Below are 18613 nucleotides of genomic sequence, written 5' to 3'. Positions count from 1 at the left end.
TCTGTGAGCCAGATGCAGCCATCAAAAGAGCCATATCTGGCTCCCGAGCCATAGGTTCCTGACCCCTGTTATAGAGTAACAGATTTATTGAGGCAGAAACTTTCAAAATCAAGAGTCCTAGTCATCAAATGTTTTTGCCTGAAGTAATCCTGTTGCTCTATAAGATGCCACCAGCCTCTGTCAAACTTTGCTACGGCAGATTATCATGGCTGCCACTGGAAGTTTGTTTTTTTTTTTTGTTTTTTTTTAAACTATAAACCTGAATGCAGTTTTTGTTGCCATGAGCATCCATTCCACATTAAGTTTTCTCCCAAGCACCACATGAACAACCCTATCAGCTAAGCGCACTTTCTTTCCCTGTACGTAACCAGATCAGTCCAGACTCCTGGGTTTTGAATCCCTGCCAGCAGATGGAGACAGAAAAAGTTTTACTGTCAATGTACATAACCCAGTGTGCCACCTGCAGTCCCTCAGTATTTCTCAGACTCCAGAAGATGATAGATGGTGTAAAACCTGCAGTCTGGAGTAGAATTAAAAAAAAAAAAAGAAACCTGGAAGGATAACCCCACTAGGAACTAGTGGGGTTATCCTTCCAGGTTGAGGCAGGTGAGCAGGCATTGGTGACCCAGTTCAGTATGGGAGTTGAGATATCTGTTGGTCCAGATATCTCCTTCTCCTCTGAAGCCTGAGAGTCCTGAGGATCCAGTGACCATCTTGATAGGGTACCCAGAGATTTCAGGGGCCAGGCAGCTGGTGGTCCAGTTTCTTCCTTACACAGAGGAGCCTTGTGGATCCAGAGCTCTGCCACTGTTCAGGAAAGTATTCCTTTTTCTTATTTCGGGGGCAGTAACATTTGTTTTGTTTTTACTAAAAAATAAATTTAAAAAAATGCTTTGGCACCTTCTCCCAGGACAAGCAGGATGGTAGTCCTCACATGTGGGTGACCTCACCAGATGGAGCCATACCACCAAAAACGTCTGTCAAAGTTTCTAGAACTTTTGACTGGCACACTGAGCATGCCCAGCATGCCACAATCCCTGTAGCCACAGGGATCTCCCTTAGTCTCTTTTTTTTTTTTCCGCTCTGCAGTTCGCCTCGCGGTTAGGAGCTCTGTGAGAATTTTCTCACCACTTTTCCTCACGGAAAATCTTGAAGTTTTCTTCATAGAAAGGTTCCCTGATAGGGGTCTCGCATCACGATACCGTTTTCTCGACGCTCGGTGAGTAATTTTTCCACCGTTTCCAGTCAGTTCCTGCTACCTTATTATCTGTTCCTGCAGGCCACCAACTGTTTTCGCGGCCTCCTTTTTCGCCATGGCGATGGGCTTTAGAAAATACCCGGAGTGTCCGCGCATGATATCCATTACTGACCCGCACGATATTTGTGTGCTTTGCCTCGGTCCATCACACGATGCATGTCGGTGCCCTAGCTATGCTCAAATGACCCCGAAGGGCAGGCATGCCCGTTGGACAAAATGGAGTCTCTTTTTAAAACAAGACTAACCCATCGACTTCCACACAGTCATCACCGGCAGGAACATCTTCAAAATCCATCGACAAACCTCGCCGGGAGCAGCAAAGGAGCAGTGACCGTCTGTCACAGACTCAATCGAAGGCATTGGTAGTGTCTTCCTCGGTGCCGGAAAAGGACCGGACCGAAGCACCGAGGGAAACATCATCACTGGCACAGACCCGATTCCACACCCGGTGCCAGCACCGACACTGCATCAGCCTCAATGGCTGTTGAGCCGGTTGCGAAGAGGGCCCGGGGAGAGGAGCCCCCATCATCCTCTGCACTCGAGACCCTGAGGCGTTCCCCACCGATATCGGTTCCGGGTACTGAGCCCCCACAGATTCTGTGGAGGTGCCAGTAGCACCTAGCCTGCCTCCCCCTGTAGCTACGCTACCTATACCAGCTTCCAGGAAGGAGTTGGTCATCCTTGTCCACTAGGCGGTCCTCAATGCCTTCCAGAGCCTGCATCCACCATCGATGCCGGTCCCCACACCAACACCATCGATGTTTACACCATTGCTCGACTGCCTTGACACCCTCATCAGTGCCCTTCCAACTCAGCCTGTACCATCACAACCGAGTCGACCTTCCGAATCTCTGAAGCCCCCGATACCCATTCCGGGGTCCTCTGAGGACGAGGACAATGGACTCTAGTTCTACTCCATCTCCACTTCCATCGATGCTGGAACCAGTTACAGGTCCGTTGGGGCTCTCGGGATCGAAGCACCCACGATTCCTTCAATGCTATCGATGCTGCCTAAGTCTCCATCGAGACCTCCATCTATGCTTGCATGTCATGGAGTATCAGTCATTCTCCCTCCCTTGGGATCTCAACTGGAGACCTCTTATGATCCTTGGAAGGATGTTGCCGCGGACACTTCCACAGAGGACATAATCTCAGAGCCTTCTCCACCAGAAGAAAGGAGACATCCCCTCCAGAAGACCTCTCCTTTGCTAACTTCATAAAAGAAATGTCCGAAACCATCCCTTTTGACCTGGTCACTGAATAGGACACTCCTCCCAAGACATTGGAAGTCCTTCAGTTCGTAGATGTCCCCAAGGAAATTATGGCCATTCCAGTCCGTGAAGTACTCTTGGACCTGCAACATCGCCTATGGGAGCACCCTTGCACTGTCCCACCAGTTAATAGAAAGACAGATGCAACATATCTGTTCCAACAGACTCCAGGTTTTCAGAAGCCACAGCTACCTCACCAATCAGTGGTAGTGGAATCTGCGCAGAAGAAGGTCAAGAGATTGCGCCCTCATTCTTCAGCTCCCCCTGGAAAAGACCAAAGGTTTTTGGATGATCTAGGTTGGAATGTCTTTAAGGGCTATATGCTAGTGTCACGCATAGCTGCCCATCAATTATACGTGACACAGTACCAGAGGAATCTGTGGAAGCAAGTCCAAGACATAGCAGACTCCCTTCCCCAACTGCCATTCTCCAGAAAGGCCTTGAGGCAGGGAAACATGAGGGCAGAGCTGCAACAGGAATCAGTGCCAGAAGATGGGCCTGGCTTAAGGCCTCTGATTTAAGGCCGGAAGTCCAGGATAAGCTCGCTGATCTCCGTGCACTGGAGATAATCTTTTTGGTGACAAGATACAGGATGCAGTGGCTCAATTGAAAGACTATCATGAGACCCTGCGTCAGCTTTCCATTGTCACTTCTGAAGCTCCCTCCTCTGCTCGAAAAACCATGAGAAGGGATCCAAGAAGACCTTCTTATTGCTCACGCAAGTACTACCCACCTACATCTCGCGTGAGACCAGCCAGACCACCTCAAAGAGACATCCATGTGAGACCAAGACGTCCAGATATCAATCAGCCCTGCAAATGGGCCCAGCCTCTGGAATTTGAAACCTGTCCAGAGAACAGCAGCCACTCTATGAATCCACGACCAAACTTGCCTGTAGGAGGTCGGTTACACCACTTCATACCCAACTGCCACCGCATTACAACAGACCAATGGGCAATATCCATCATAACCCAGGGATTACCATCTAAATTTCCTCATGTTACCTCCAGATTCACCACCCCAATCCTCTGTGGATCCAAAGAGATCACACAAGTCTTTTAGAGTCAGAACTGTCCACCCTACTGTGCGCCAGGGCTGTGGAAGCCGTTCCCTTGGCACAGTAGGGCAGAGGGTTCTATTCCCGCTAATTTCTAATTCCAAAGAAATCAGTCGGCCTTCGCCCCATCCTAGACCTCCGCAGTCTCAACAAATTTCTGCAAAAGAAAAATTCAGGATAGTGTCCCCTAGGCACCATTCTTACCTTTCTACAGCAATGAGACTGGCTCTGTTCTCTGGATCTTCAAGATGCCTATGCACACATTCCCAAATCCCCTCATCATCGCAAATACCTGCTTTCATGGAGGGGTATCAACATTTTCAGCACCAGGTTCTGCCTTTCAGACTTGCCTCTGCACCCCGTGTATTTACAAAATGCCTAGCAGTGGCTGCAGCCCATCTACGCAAAAACAGCATACACGTGTTTCCTTACCTGGACGACTGGCTAATCAAGAGCCAATCCAAGCAAGGAGCTCTCGGTGCTCTAAAGCTCACTATCAATCTGCTACACTCATTGGGGTTTCTCATCAATTACCAGAAATCCCACCTGAATCCATCTTACCTCCTTACCTTTATTGGAGCAGATTTGGACACCACAGTCGCAAAGGTCTTCCTGCCCAAAGACCGCGCAGACACGCACTCCAAACTAGCTACTTCTCTGCACACAAAGAAAACAGCCTCAGCCCATCCATTCCCCACATTGCTGGGCCACATGGCTTCCACGGTCCACGTCACTCCTATGGCCAGGCTAGCCATGAGAATAACTCAATGGACTTTGAAATCTCAGTGGCTACAAGCCACTCAACCTCTTTTCATCCCAGATCCATGTAACCGACCAGCTGCGACTCTCACTTCTCTGGTGGACACACAAGGCCAACTTGCTAACAGGTACACTTCCAGCAACCAGTTCCTCAAGTGATCCAATTTGGGTTGTGGAGCTCATGTGAACAACCTTCAAAGTCAAGGGACTTGGACACAACTCGAAGCAAAGTTTCAGATCAACTTCCTAGAGCTTCGAGCCATACATTATCTTCTAAATGCCTTCAAGGACTGCCTTTCACACAAGACTGTTCTCATACAGACAGACAACATAGTTGCAATGTGGTACTTGAACAAACAGGGAGGAACAGGTTCTTATCTGCTCTGCAAGAAGCTGCACAAATCTGGGCAGGGGCCCTTGTACACGCCATGCATCTCCGGGCCACTTATCTGGCAAGCATACAGAATGTAGTAGCAGATCGCCTCAGTCAACATTTCCATCCCCATGAGTGGTCTCTGGATCCTGTGGTAATGAGCAGAATCTTCCAACGCTGGGGTCAACCAACAATCGACCTCTTTTGCATCTGAACTGAATCACAAAGTGGACAGATTCTGCTCCCTACACAGGCAACAAAATACGTTAGCCATGGATGCCTTTGCTCGCCCCTGGAACACAAGCCTCCTATACACGTATCCTCCGATACCGCTGATAACCAAAAACTCTTGTGAAATTACAATAGGACAAAGGGTCAGTGATACTCATAGCCCCCTATTGGCCTCGACAAGTATGGTTTCCCATGCTTCTCGACCTCTCCATCCGAGAACCAATTCGCCTGGGCACAGCGCCCACTCTCATAACTCAGAATCAAGGTATGTTATGCCACCCGAACCTTCAGACCCTATCCCTCACAGCCTGGATGTTGAAAGCTTGATCCTACAACCACTCAGCCTTTCAACTGATGTCTCTCAAGTGCTTGTAGCATCACGAAAGCCTTTCACACGAAAATCCTATCGTTCTAAGTGGCATAGATTTACCATATGGTGCCCTCCTGTCTCACTCCATTTCTTTTAGACTATCTCTGGCACCTTTCAGACTCTGGTCGCCAGACTTCCTCGGTACAGTACACCTCAGTGCCATCTCAGCGTACCACAAGCGAGTAGGGGATGCCCCAATAATGGCGCTGCCTCTTGTGAGTCGGTTTATGAGGGGCCTACTACAACTTAAGCCCCCTCTACGGCCACCAGTTACCGAATGGGACCTAAACATAGTACTTACAAGGCTCATGCGCTCCCCATTTGAGCCTTTGCACTCCTGTGAAGTTAAATTTCTTACATGGAAAGTTCTCTTCCTAGTAGCCATTACATCTGCTCAAAGGGTTAGTGAGTTACAAGCACTTGTCACATACTCACCTTATACAAGGAACCTCCATGACCGAGTGGTGCTCCGTACTCACCCTAAATTCCTTCCCAAGGTGGTTACTGACTTTCACTTGAATCAGTCTATAGTCTTGCCCACCTTTTTCCCAAGACCTCACTCTCACCAGGGCAAGAGTTTTACACACCTTGGACTGTAAACGTGCAGTTGCGTTTTACCTAGACCGCACTGCAGTCCATAGGAAATCCCCCCAACTCTTTGTTCTTTCGATTAAAAACAAACCGGGAGTTGCAGTGGGCAAACAAACTCTCTCCAATTGGCTAGCAGACTGTATCGAATTCTGCTATGAGAAAGCTGGCCTTCCTCTCCAGGGACGAGTGAAGGCGCTCTCAGTAAGAGCCATGGCAACCTCAGTAGCATACTATTGTTCAATACCGATTGCTGAGATCTGTAAAGCTGCAACATGGAGGTCTCTTCACACATTTGCAGCACATTACTGCTGGACAAGGAAGGACATCAAGACCCTGCCTTTGGCCAGTCCGTCTTGAAGAACTTATTTCCAGTATAATCCCAACTCCTTCCACATCCACCTGCTGTGATTTTCAGGCTGCCTCATTTTTCCCAACAGTACACCAGTTGATGTGCCTGTGGCACAAGTTGTATGCTGTTGGCTCAATTTAAATATGAGTCAGCCTGTAGCTTGCTAATCACCCACATGTGAGGACTACCATCCTGCTTGTCCTGGGAGAAAGCAGAGTTGCTTACCTGTAATAGGTGTTCTCCCAGGACAGCAGGATGTAGTCCTCATGAAATCCACCCCGTGGAGTTGGGTCCGAAACGTTTTATTTTATTTTTTTGCTCGCACATTTTGCTACAAACGAGATTGAAGGGAGACCTCTGTGGCTACAGGGATTATGGCATGCTGGCCATGCTCAGTGTGCCAGTCAAAAGTTTTAGAAACTTTGATAGAGGTTTTCCGTGGTAGGACTCCGTCTGGTGACGTCACTCACATGTGAGGACTACATCTTGCTTGTCCTGGGAGAACACCTGTTACAGGTAAGCAACTCTGCTTTATCCTGGGTATAGCACGGGTCAGCCTTGGCGCAGCATGCAAGACTGCTTCAATGGTGGCTGGGAGAGCAGTCAGACCGCAGCGGCGAGTCAACGTACGTTGATAATGGTGCCTAAGAGCCGATGCAGGGGTGGTAGAGTTCGTGTTTCATGCGTGCAGCTCTGGTGCAATTGGTCCACAGTTTCTGAGTTTCCATGGAGAGGTAAGTTCCCTGTACGTACCCGGATCAGTCCAGACAGTGGGTTATGTTCCCCTTCTAGCAGATGGAGTCAGAGCAAAAACTGTAAGGAAGGCCCCTAATAGGTTGGAGCACCCTCTGTGTCCCTCCAGTATTTCTCTGACTCCAGCAGATGAAAGTGGCTCCTGCGGTTCCCCTGTAATCTTTGAGAGAATAGAGTACTATTTTCTGATATTTTACTTTTTCTTTGGATGGATCAACTTAAAAAAACCCCCCAAAGAGGATTAGTTAAAGAGCGTCGCCTTAATCTTACTTAGTATTCAGTTATTCTGAAACTTGCAGACACCACTTTTGGTAGTGGCAGATTTCATAATTTTTATCTATGTCTGTTCACTTGTTGGGGTAAGTTCTGTGTTATTTCTTTTTTCACAGGCATCCTCTTAATTGCTGTCCGATACGAGTGCACATTGGTGGTCCAACCTCTCCCCCCACTACAACGACCTGCTGCCCTGAGTTGCCATTTTCCTCAGGGCAGTGTTGACAGAGAGGCACCATTCCTCTGTTTGCATTTTATTTTAAGAGCTTAGGTCGTTGTTTACCTTGCAAGCAAAGATTTCCATCTTACTGCTGCTGACAGCCTCCAGAGGTGATTTTCTGTGCCGGCTCTGTTTTTCCCCTCATGCCGCGTCCAACATGATGTTGTGCATGTGAAGAGCCCGGGTCGCAGCTCTCTCGGGACGGCCTATGTGCGAAGTGCCTCCCTGGTGGGGAGGGTCCCTCGAGGCCAGCGAGGCGTTCTGCTTCGCGCGCTCAAGCGCGCCTGCGCTCAGGGAGGTCGGCCCAGTTCCCATCCAACGTGGGAACATTGGCCATTTTGTCTTATGAATTGCCTGCTCCGACGCAACCAGATGGGGATGCAGACCGGTTTTTCCCCCTCACCGCCGATTCTCACTCCTGCTCTCCTCCCCAATGCAGATTCACCATCAGGGAATTTCCTGCTGTTCCTTCCCCCCACTCCTCCTCCTGATCCTTTTTCTGAAGAGTTTATCCTTTTACTGCGTAATGCTTATTGAGCAAGGCTAACCCAGCAGCAGGACCCAGCCTCAGCTCCTCCCCCTGCCAAGGTGATCAGACTTGAGAAGACTGGGGACTCTGGGGCACTCTTTCAAGGATCGGGAGTCCCACAAGGGTCTACAGGAGCAGGGGTCCCTCAGGGGCACACAGTACCAGGGGTTCTGCTAGGGTCCTCCCGTGTCTGGGTGGTTTCCCATCCCCTATTCTGGACCTGCTTCCTCCTCAGAGTCTTGTTCCTGATCCGGACCTGGATGATCCGATGCCATATATGCAATTGGAAGGAGATGATCCCTGGGTTTTGCAACTATTTCAGAGGGATGAGTTAGATCCTCTCATCCCCATGTCCTGGCTGAATTGGATATTGAGGCACCACAAGATGCTGCAGGGTCCGGTCCGACAGCTAAGAAGGGGGATCCCATCCTGGCAGGCCTCCACCCACCAGCGAAGGCATTTCCTTTTCATCCCATGCTCCTTCAGTTGTTGTCCAGGGAATGGGATGCTCTGGACGCTTCTTTGAGGGTTGGCAGAGTGATGGATAAGCTGTATCCGCTCCCTGAAGAATCCTTAGATTTCTCAAGGTCCCCAAGGTTGATGCATCGGTATCGGCGGTCACGAAGAAAACAACTATTCCGGTCACTGGGGGCGCCGCTCTGCATGACATGTAGGACTGTAAGCTCAAGGTGTACCTAAAGAGAGTCTTTAAGGTATCAGCTTTGGGCGTCAGAGCGGCTGTCTGTAGCTCCATTAAGCAAAGAGCAGGTCTCAGATGGGTACAATAGCTGCTCAGTACTCAAGAGCTACCTCCAGAGGAGGCGCAGCAGGCGGAACGCTTGGAAGCTGTAATAGCTTATGGAGTGGATGCTCTATATGACCTATTCCGGGTGCTGGCCAGATCTATGGTTTCCGCAGTCTCAGCTAGACGCCTGCTCTGGCTCCGTAACTGGTTGGCGGATTCTTCTTCCAAGTCTCAGCTGGGCTCCCTACCTTTCAAAGGAAAGTTGCTGTTTGGAGATGAGCTGGACCAGCTCATCAAGTCCCTTGGTGAGAATAAGGTCCATAAATTGCCCGAAGATCGTCCTCTGAGCTCCAGGTTGTTCAGCTCTATTTGTACCCATTTCTGGGGTCAGCGTCGCTTCCGAAAATCAAGACCAGTTTCAAAAAGGCCACCCTCCTCCCGGTCGCAGTCCTGGTCTCATTCCTTTTGTGGCCGAAGACCAACTAGGGATAACCCCTCCCAAGGGGCACCCTCCAAGTCCTCCCAATGAAGTATTGCCGGCCCCTCTTCGACCCCCAGGATAAGGGGGGTGGCTTTCCTTTTACTACGAGGAGTGGGTCAAAATTACCTCAGACCAATGGGTCCTGGATATTCTACAGCACGGCTACGCTTTAGACTTTGCTCGACCCTAAGAGACAGGTTTGTCTTCTCCTCTTGCAGACCAGTGAAGAAGCAGTATATAGTGTGGCAGACACTCGACCATCTCCTGAACCTAGGGGCCATTTTACCGGTGCTCTTGGCGGAACAAGGGTTAGGCCATTATTCCATCTACTTCGTGGTTCCCAAGAAGGGAAGGCTCCTTTCGTCCACTCCTCGATCTCAAGATGGTCAACAGGGCCCTCAAAATTCCACATTTCAGGATGGAAACCTTGCGCTGCGTTATAACAGCGGTACACCAAGGAGAGTTTCTAGCTTCCTTGGACTTGACGGAGGCCTATCTACACATCTCCATATTGCAAGAACATCAGCGCTTCCTTTCGCTTCAAGATCCTCGGTCAGCATTTTCAATTTCAGGCCCTGCCCTTTGGTCTGGCGACCGTGCACATTCACCAAGCTGATGGTGGTCGTAGCGACAGCACTACGGAAGGAGGGGATCCTAGTGCACCCTTACCTGGACAACTGGCTCATCCGAGCGAAGTCCCGGGATCTGTGCCAGCGAGTGGTCGACAGGGTTCTACATCTTCTCCAATCTCTAGGATGAGTTGTCAACCTTGCCAAGAGCAGTCTTGCTCCCTCACAGACGCTCGACTTTCTAGGAGCACACTTCAATACCGGACTGGGCAAAATCTTCCTTCGTCAGGACTGAGCGCAATCCCTACTTGCTCAGTTACGGCCTTCAGTTGCCTTCCTCTCCCCACGGCATGGGACTACCTCCAGGTACTGGGCTGTATGGCTTCAACTATAGATTTAGTTCCTTGGGCCTTCACACATATGCGTCCTTTACAGAGAGTGCTAATCTCTCGCTGGAAGCCAGTATCTCGGGAGTTTCAAGCACCCCTCCCGCTGCCGGACTCGGCCAGGGACAGCCTGCACTGGTGGCTCAGTCTGGATCACTTGTTGCGGGAAGTGGACTTAGAGGTCCCACAGTGGGTGGTGATCACCACGGATGCCAGCCTTTCCGGCTAGGGGGCGGTGTGCAAGATGCAGTCGATTCAGGGGCGATGGACGTCCGTGCAGGTGTCATGGCCAATCAATCCTCTGGAGACCAGAGCGATTCGTCTCGCATTGAAGCGTTTCTTCCCCCTAGTCCAGGGGCAAGTGGTGCGAATACTCTCCGACAACGCAACGACAGTAGCGTACATCAACTGTCAGGGAGGAACAAGGAGCCAGCATGTATCCGGGAGACGGACAAATTGATGGCGTGGGTGGAGCTCCACCTCTCCAGGCTGGCGGCATCCCAAATAGCGGGTGTTGACAATGTTCAAGCAGACTTCTTAAGCCGTCAACGTGTAGATCCAGGGGAGTGAGAACTCACCGGAGACGCGATGAAGCTGCTCTTCCGCCGATGGGGAGACTCCCCATCTAGACCTAAGGCCACTCAACAGAATGCCAAAGCTCCACGCTTCTTCAGTCGCAGAAGAGAGCACAGCGCAGAAAAGGAGTGGATGCTCTGGTCCTCCCATGGCCACAAAACCACCTTGTCTACGTGTTCCGCCGTGGCCCCTGGTGGGAAAGGTTCATCCGAGAATAGAAATCCACCAAGGGCCAGTAATCCTCGTGGCGCCGGAATGGCCCCGAAGACCGTGGTTTGCAGACTTGGTCAACATGGCTGTGGACGGTCCTCTTTGTCTGGGGCATCTGCTGAACCTTCTACGTCAGGGCCAGTATTTTTCAACTGGGCAGATCGCTTCTGTCTTGCGGCCTGGCTTTTGAGAGGCGCAGGCTGAGAAAATGAGGTTACTCGGAGGCTGTTATTTCCACCCTCCTCAAAGCTAGGAAAATATCTACATCCATCACATATGTCCGCGTCTGGAAAGTATTTGAGGCCTGGTGTGATTCCATGCATGTTTCTCCACATCGTGCTTTGGTAGCCAACATTCTTTCCTTTTTGCAACGAGGCCTAGAGAAAGGTTTGGCCTACAATTCCCTGAGGGTTCAGGATGCAGCCCTTGGTTCCCTCATGCGTCATCTGGATGGAGCTCCTCTTTCTTCCCATCCTGACATAGTCGAGTTTTTGCAGGGAGCAAAGCACGGTAAAACCACCAATTCACACATTGTGCCCCTCTTGGAGCCTAAATTTGGTCCTCTGGATTCTGACCGGCCCGCCTTTTGAGCCGCTGGCCACAGCTACTCTCAAGGATCTCACTCTCAAGACAGTTTACCTGGCGTCTATTTGTTCGGCTCGCAGGATCTCGGAAATTCAAGCTTTGTCGTGTAGAGAGCCCTACCTCTGTTTCACAGATTCAGGAGAATCTTTGAGCACAGTACCATCGTTCCTGCCTAAGGTGGTCTCCGCTTTTCATTTGAATCAGTCGGTGGAACTCCCATCTTTTTCGGACTACGATTCCAGAGACCTTCGGCTTGATGTCAAGCGCATACTCATTTGATATTTGGTGGTTACTAACTATTTCCGTTTATCGGACCATCTCTTTGTCCTCTGGAGCGGCCCCAAGAGAGGAAACAAGGCTTCTAAGACCACTATTGCTCGATGGTTAAAGGAAGTGATCTCGTTGGCATACATTGGTGCTGGCCGCTCACCTCCAGATGGCATCAAGGCTCATTCGCTTCGTGCTCAAGCAGCTTCCTGGGCAGAAAGCCAGGCTGTCTCTCTGCAGGAGATATGCAGAGCGGCTACCTGGAAATCGTTACACATGTTTGCATGTTACTATCGCTTAAATGTCCATCCACCGGTATTTGGCTCTTTTAGCACGCAAGTCATTCGAGCTGGGCTATCCGGGGCCTACCCTACGTAGGGAAGCTTTGGTACATCCCACTGTCTGGACTGATCCGGGTACGTACAGGGAAAAGAAAATTAATCCTTCCCTGCTAATTTTCGTTCCTGTACTACCACGGATCAGTCCAGACGCCCTCCCTCAGGATTTATGGGATAGGGATTGTCCTCCGCTCGACTGCTTATTTCAGTTTGCAATGTTTTGTGACTGACTAATACTTCATTTTGAAAGTTCTTACTTAGTTTACACAGTTATAGTTTGAAGTTCAGTGTTACTTGATCCATCCAATGTTTTCTTGCTTGCTTGGATATTCTTTATACTGAAGGGACGCAGAGGGCGCTCCAGCCTATTAGGGGCTGTCCTTACAGTTTTTGCTCTCACTCCATCTGCTGGAAGGGGGACATAACCCACTGTCTGGACTGATCAGTGGTACTACAGGAACGAAAATTAGCAGGTAAGGAATAATTTTCTTTTCTGGCAGGACTGCCTTGGGGGCGACATCGCAAAGTTAGGGAAGCGCCAAGGCAACAGTGAGCCAATTCCCTGCGAGCACAGGAATGGTGGACATTTTGGCAGAGGCAAAACGGAGCTTTGGGGAACATGGGGGATTCACTCCTACCCTTTCCTTGGCTGTTGGGAAATCCCACAGGAGTGCGTCTTTGGGCTTCTCTTGCCAGGAAAGCAGCAAGCGTGAAGCGTCCACTTCCCCACAGAAGGGCATGAAGTTGCCCACGTCCTGTAATACAAAAAAAAAAGTTTGAAAGGATTCGGGGGGAGGTTTCTAGATTTGGCTTCATGTCCATGTTGTCCCTTGGATGAGGGGGCAGAGGAGCAGGTTGTGGGGTAATGAGGGACAGATCCATTGCTGACTGATCGCTTGGTGTCTCTTAGGTTTAAGGCATAAGGGGCGAAGAGCACAGCAGGAGATTTCTCTAGGTCTTGGTCCTAGCTGAAGGACAGTTATGTGGCAGGCATTTGGCATTTTCTGAGATTTCAGATTATACAGGGTTTGCACCCTGGGATTCCCAAATGCTTGATGACAGGTCCGACTGGGGGCACAGGGAGGACCCACTGGCCAAAGGGCGATAGATTTCCCCATGTTCTTCAGGAGCGGGACATCAAGGTTTCACAGGAGGACTCTGACTTACGGAGAGCTGATATTGTCTTGGAGTGGATACCGTTTGGGTTAGCTGGCGTCTTTATTTTTCATAAGTTTAGTTAGGTAGCGGGGTCTGCTACATAGGGAAATGTGTAGTTTCATCTCAGGAGGAAGTTTGAAGTCTTGGCCCTGAGCATAAGGGCTGCGATTTTCAGCAGTTTTATGCAAAGAGCATGTCTGTGTTAGAGTCACAAGCTGCGTGAGGGGTGGCAGCAAAAAAAAAAAAAAAAGTTAAGGCGACTGACATATGTGCAGTTGCTTTGTACAGCCTGATCAGGTCATCTTTTGGGATCAGGATGTCTGCAAGGTCAGCCAGAAGATTGCTGTGGTTGCGCAGCTGGTCAGCAAAGATGGGCCAGTTCTTGACGGAGAACTCTTCCCTTTAAGGGCAGGCTCTTGTACGAGGAAGACCTGGAGCACATAATGGAGCATCTGGGAGAGTCCAAGGTGTAGGATCATAAGTCTCCAGAAGGCAGATCTAAGGGCTTTTTCTTTTCGGATAAAGGGTCTTTGGGTCTTCACAGGCAAAACCATGGCCAGAGATCAGTCCTGGGAATAGTCTTTTTTTTATGAGGTCTGAGACCACCCTGAGATAACTCAGGTACAGAAGCAGGCAGAGTAAGATCCTTACGATGTAATGAGAATGGTCTACTCTTCAGTTGCCATTAGAGGGCGTTCACGCTGTTTTATAAAGAGTGGGCTGAAATTAACATGGGCCAGTGGGACCTAAAGGTGTTAAAAGATGGCTACGCATTTTGAATTTGCTCATCTGGTTCAAGATGCTTAGGTGGTTTTCACTTGCACTTCTGTCGCCAAGAGGCTTACTGTTCAGGAGATGCTGGATTGCTTCCAGTGACTGGGGGGTCTTAGAGCCTGTTTCCCGAGAGGAACAAAGAATAGGTTGATGTTCCATTTGTTTTCGTCGTGCCACAAAAGGAAAGGATGTTGTCGTGTGATTTGTCATTTGGAGAAAGGTAAATGTGGCTCTGAAATAGCCTTTTTTCCGTAGGAGGAGTTTGGCCTCTTTAGCTTATAGCCATATAGCCATCAGGTCAAAGCACCAGCAGTTTCTGAAGTTTTTGATTTTAGGGAATCGTTTTCAGCTTTCCTGTTTGGCGTTATGCAACTTCACCAAGGTGATAACGGTTGGGGCAGTGGCCCCACATGAAGAATGTGTGCGGGTGCATCTATGTCTGGACGATTGGCTCTGCTGAGCGAAATCAGGCGATCACTGGCAGCAGTTACTCAGATCATACTGAGGCAGTTGAAGTCTTCAGGCTGGATGGTGAATCCAGTAAAGAGACGCCTTATTTCCAGTCAGACCCTGGAGTGTGTGGGGGATTTGTTCAGCAGGGTCAGATTCCACACCTGTTGGGGGCTTTCGTGACTACTTGTGAGTCCTGGGTAGGTGGTATCGACCTTGGAATTGGTGCCTTGGTAGTCATGTATCTGTGGCTCCTTTGGAGGGCTTTTCTCTCCCTGTTGAATCCATGGTTAGAGGTCTTTTATCTTCCCCTTCCATATGGATTAATCTGGAGTATAGTGTGGTTACTCATTACTGCGGTCAGATTTTTGAGCTGGGACGCAGTGTGTCAGCTTCAGTTGATGTGGGGCCACTGGTCCAAGAAAGTGACTGCTTCGTCTTTCAGTTAGTTACAGATGAGAGTGGTGCGATGTGCATTTTTTGCCTTTTGGCCACGGTTGTGCAAGAGGAGTCCTATCACTCAGTGCAACAACGGTGGTCTACATCATCCAGCAGGGAGGAACCCAGCGTCCGGTGGTGGGTCAGGAGCCCCGGCAGTTGGTTCTCCGGGCAGAGCCAAAGGAGGCACAGGGGTTGGTTCTCTGGGCAGAGTATCTCTCTTGAAGACAATGACGGTGTCTCACATCCATGGGGTAGGCAAGGTTCCAGCGGATATTCTCAATTGGAGAAAATTAGACCCTGGGAGGCGACAGTGTGTGTCTTCCACCAGAGTTGAGGATATTTCCATATGTACCTAATGGCTACCAGTAAAAACTCCAAGGTGGCTCGGTTTTTCAGCCACGAAGGAGAACACTGTGCAGAGGGAATAGACGTTCTAGTTTTACCATGGCCTCAAGGAATTCTCCTTTGTCTTCCCTTCTTGGCCTCTGGTGGGCAAGGTGTTACGGCAGATAGTGGAGCATCTAGGCAACCCCAGATAGTAAAGTTTTCGGGCAAAATAATTCTCGTAGCCCCAGAGTAGCCTTGTCGACAGATTTGCTCAACATGGCCATAGACAAACTGCTGAGGTTCAGCCACCTGCAAATGTTTTCCATCAGGGCCCAATATGTTTGCACTAGGCTGTTCACTTCTGACTCACAGCTTGGCTATTGAGAGGAGATGATTGGCACAGAGGGGATATTCCATTGCAGTTATTTCCGCTTTGCTGCAAGCCAGGTGACCTTCTGCATTTTTAGCATATGTTTGAGTTTGTAAGTTCTGCGCGTTCTGGTATGTGATGAACAGAGAGCAGCCAGTTCAGTCCACTGTGTCGCATATCTTGACTTTTCTCCAAGAAGGTTTGGTCAAAGATCTGGCCTTCAACTCTTTGAGAGTCTGGGTAGCAGCCTTGGACTGTCTCTGGGGTAAGGTGCAGGGGTATTCTCTGTCAGTTCATCCAGATGTCATGCACTTCCTTCAGGAGGTTAAGAATTTATGTCCTCCGGTTGAGGAAGTTTTGGCCAACGTGGAATCTTATTCTGGTACTACAAGGAATGTGTGAGGCTTCGTTTGAACTCCTATGGAGCTTGGACGGTTAAGAGAGTTTTTCTAGTGGCTATTGGTTCGGCCAGGAGTATGTCAGAGATTCATAAGAGTATAAGAAATTGCCGTACTGGGTCAGACCAAGGGTCCATCAAGCCCAGCATCCTGTTTCCAACAGTGGCCAATCCAGGCTACAAGTACCTGGTGAGTGCCCAAACACTAAGTATATCCCATCATGTTGGGTTTCATTTCTGCAGATCTCGGATTTGAGGGTATCGTTACGTATGGTACTGTCTTTTTCTGCCCAAAATGGTTTTTAGCATTGGGAGCTTCCATCCTTGACAGATTGGAAATTCTCCTAGCTTCTTGGATGTTTGAGCTTTTTTGCATTATCTGAAGATTACTAATGATTTCCTTAAGTTGGATCTTCTCGTTGTACTCTGTAGTGGTCTAAAGAAAGGAGGCAAAGCATCAAAAGTTACAATTGCACGGTGGCTGAAAGAAATGGTTGGGTCGACTTATATTTCTAAGGGTCACCCTGTTCCTGAGGGGTTGAGCACTTTCTTGACATGTTCTCCAGCAGCCTTTTTTTGCAGAGTCCCAGTAAGTGTGGCCACAGAAGATTGGCCAGAGAACTATTTGGAGTTCACTATGCACTTTCATTGGGCATTTTCACTTGGATGTCAGAGCTCTGACTTCCATGAACTTTGGTCAGAATGTTCTGCTAGCAGGACTCTCAAGGTCCCACCCAGTTACATCCTAGGAGTCTGGACTGATCCGGGGTACATATAGGGAAAGGAAAATTGGTTCTTACCTGCTAATTTTATTCCTGTAGTACCCACAGATCAGTCCAGAGACCCACCTGACTAGTAGGGAAAGTTTTCTGCTCGTTCTGTTGGGTGTATATAATGCAGTATTGTTGGAGATCTTCAATGGTATTCTATTAAGTTATGTTGAGAAATAACTTTTCCAGTTTGGGCAATCTCACCTTCCTCCTGCTTGTTGGGAGGAAAAGGTTTCATTTAGGTTTATTTGGTGGGGCCTTCAACTTGGCTTGGGTACAGGTCAATACTGAGGGACTGCACGTGGCACCCCAGGTTATGTACAGTGTAGGTAAAACTTTTTCTGTCTCCATCTGCTGGCAGGGATACAAAACCCTGGAGTTTGGACTGATCTGTGGTACTACAGGAATGAAAATTAGCAGGTAAGAACCAATTTTCCTATAATGAGGATGGGCTTGCTGAGGTTTTTTAAGGGGGGAATTAGTTATAACAGGGTTGGAGAAGGAGGAGGATTAATGACCAGTAAAAATATCCTTTGCACCAGTCATTAACATTGCATTTCTTTAAAGCATATCATCTCATAATCTAATTTGCATAGATTGATGCAGAAAATTGGAATCAGGTTGAGCAACCCGTAGTTCTCCGCACATGGGCCATGGAGTCCCCCCATAACTATGAAAACAACTGCCATGATGTCTCTGTCTTCTTTTGCCCGGGGGCAACTTATTTTGAGGTGAGTTTCATGAAAAATGCGAAACAGAAAGGAGGTATCCTTTTACTTTCATTTTGAGTAAAATAGCAGTGGCTACAATTCATGATCAGTGTCTGAAATGTTTTACACTGTACTTGTAAGAACAATATTATAATTGCTTTGTAGGTTTCTCTACCTGGGAGGAATTTGTTTTCTGTCCCTTGTTCACTTTATCAGTCTGTTTTAAGTAAAGGCAATGTAATTTCTACAGGTACGATTATCTGGAGTTCACAGATGCAAGAGGCGTGAAAGTTCGCTATGACACAAAAGTTGGCACTGAGAAGTGGCCAAAGGTGAGCAGTGTTGCAGCACTCATTCTTAGCGTCAGTTCGTAGTTCTTGCAGCCATTACTAGTCCTGGATAGAATCAAAAATCTCTGTAACTGCAGTACCTTCTATTCAGCCCCAAAATGATGTGCATAAGTTTTCAAGATTGCATAGGTCCCCTCTTCAGATATTTTTGGATGATTTTTTCTTATGTTGGTCCAATAAGAATTCTCAATGTCACTGATAAAAACCTTTGCAGATCTGGTCTTCTCTAGCTCTGTGCTAGAAATTAGAGTCTGTAGATACTCTTTGGTTACTGCTTGGCTTGGTAATAGTTTTCCGGTGAGACTTTCACCTCTGTTTCCTAAGAAACACGTAAAGCAGTCCTACAGAATTCTCCTGGGTCTTTTTTTGTGGTCCGATGGTTTCTTCCTAAACATTTTTGGGCTTCCAGCTCAGTCGGAAGTGGCACCTATTCTCAGCTATGTGGGGTTTCCCGCTCATCTCATTCCAGTCAGTGCAACAGCAATCCTTGACCAGTGGTCCCAAATCTCAACTGTTTTCAGACGTTTGTGCATTATTGTTGATTTTTACTTAGTCATTAATGTTTATTTCTTTCTAGTCTGTTCCTCATGTTCGCACCTTCTTCTGTTGTTAAGCTGCTACCACGAGGATATTTGTGTATTTGTTTTAAGTTTGGGTATTCTTTTTAAATTGAGG

The 18613-nt window shown here is 48.6% G+C and overlaps 1 protein-coding gene across 1 annotated transcript in view; it reads left to right on the top strand.

Annotated features, from left to right (window-relative positions):
- Positions 1-18613, top strand: part of ZZEF1 (zinc finger ZZ-type and EF-hand domain containing 1) — a 335589-nt gene that overhangs the window by 113303 nt on the left and 203673 nt on the right. Inside the window, 3 exon segments of the mRNA XM_029612069.1 lie at positions 17475-17607; positions 17610-17643; positions 17839-17920. Coding sequence (XP_029467929.1) covers positions 17475-17607; positions 17610-17643; positions 17839-17920 — 249 coding nt within the window.

Source organism: Rhinatrema bivittatum, chromosome 8, assembly GCF_901001135.1.
Source record: "Rhinatrema bivittatum chromosome 8, aRhiBiv1.1, whole genome shotgun sequence".
NCBI classification, from domain to species: Eukaryota; Metazoa; Chordata; class Amphibia; order Gymnophiona; family Rhinatrematidae; genus Rhinatrema; species Rhinatrema bivittatum.
The sequence above is the reverse complement of the archived record's forward strand: the minus strand, read 5'-3'. Positions and strand labels throughout refer to the sequence as shown.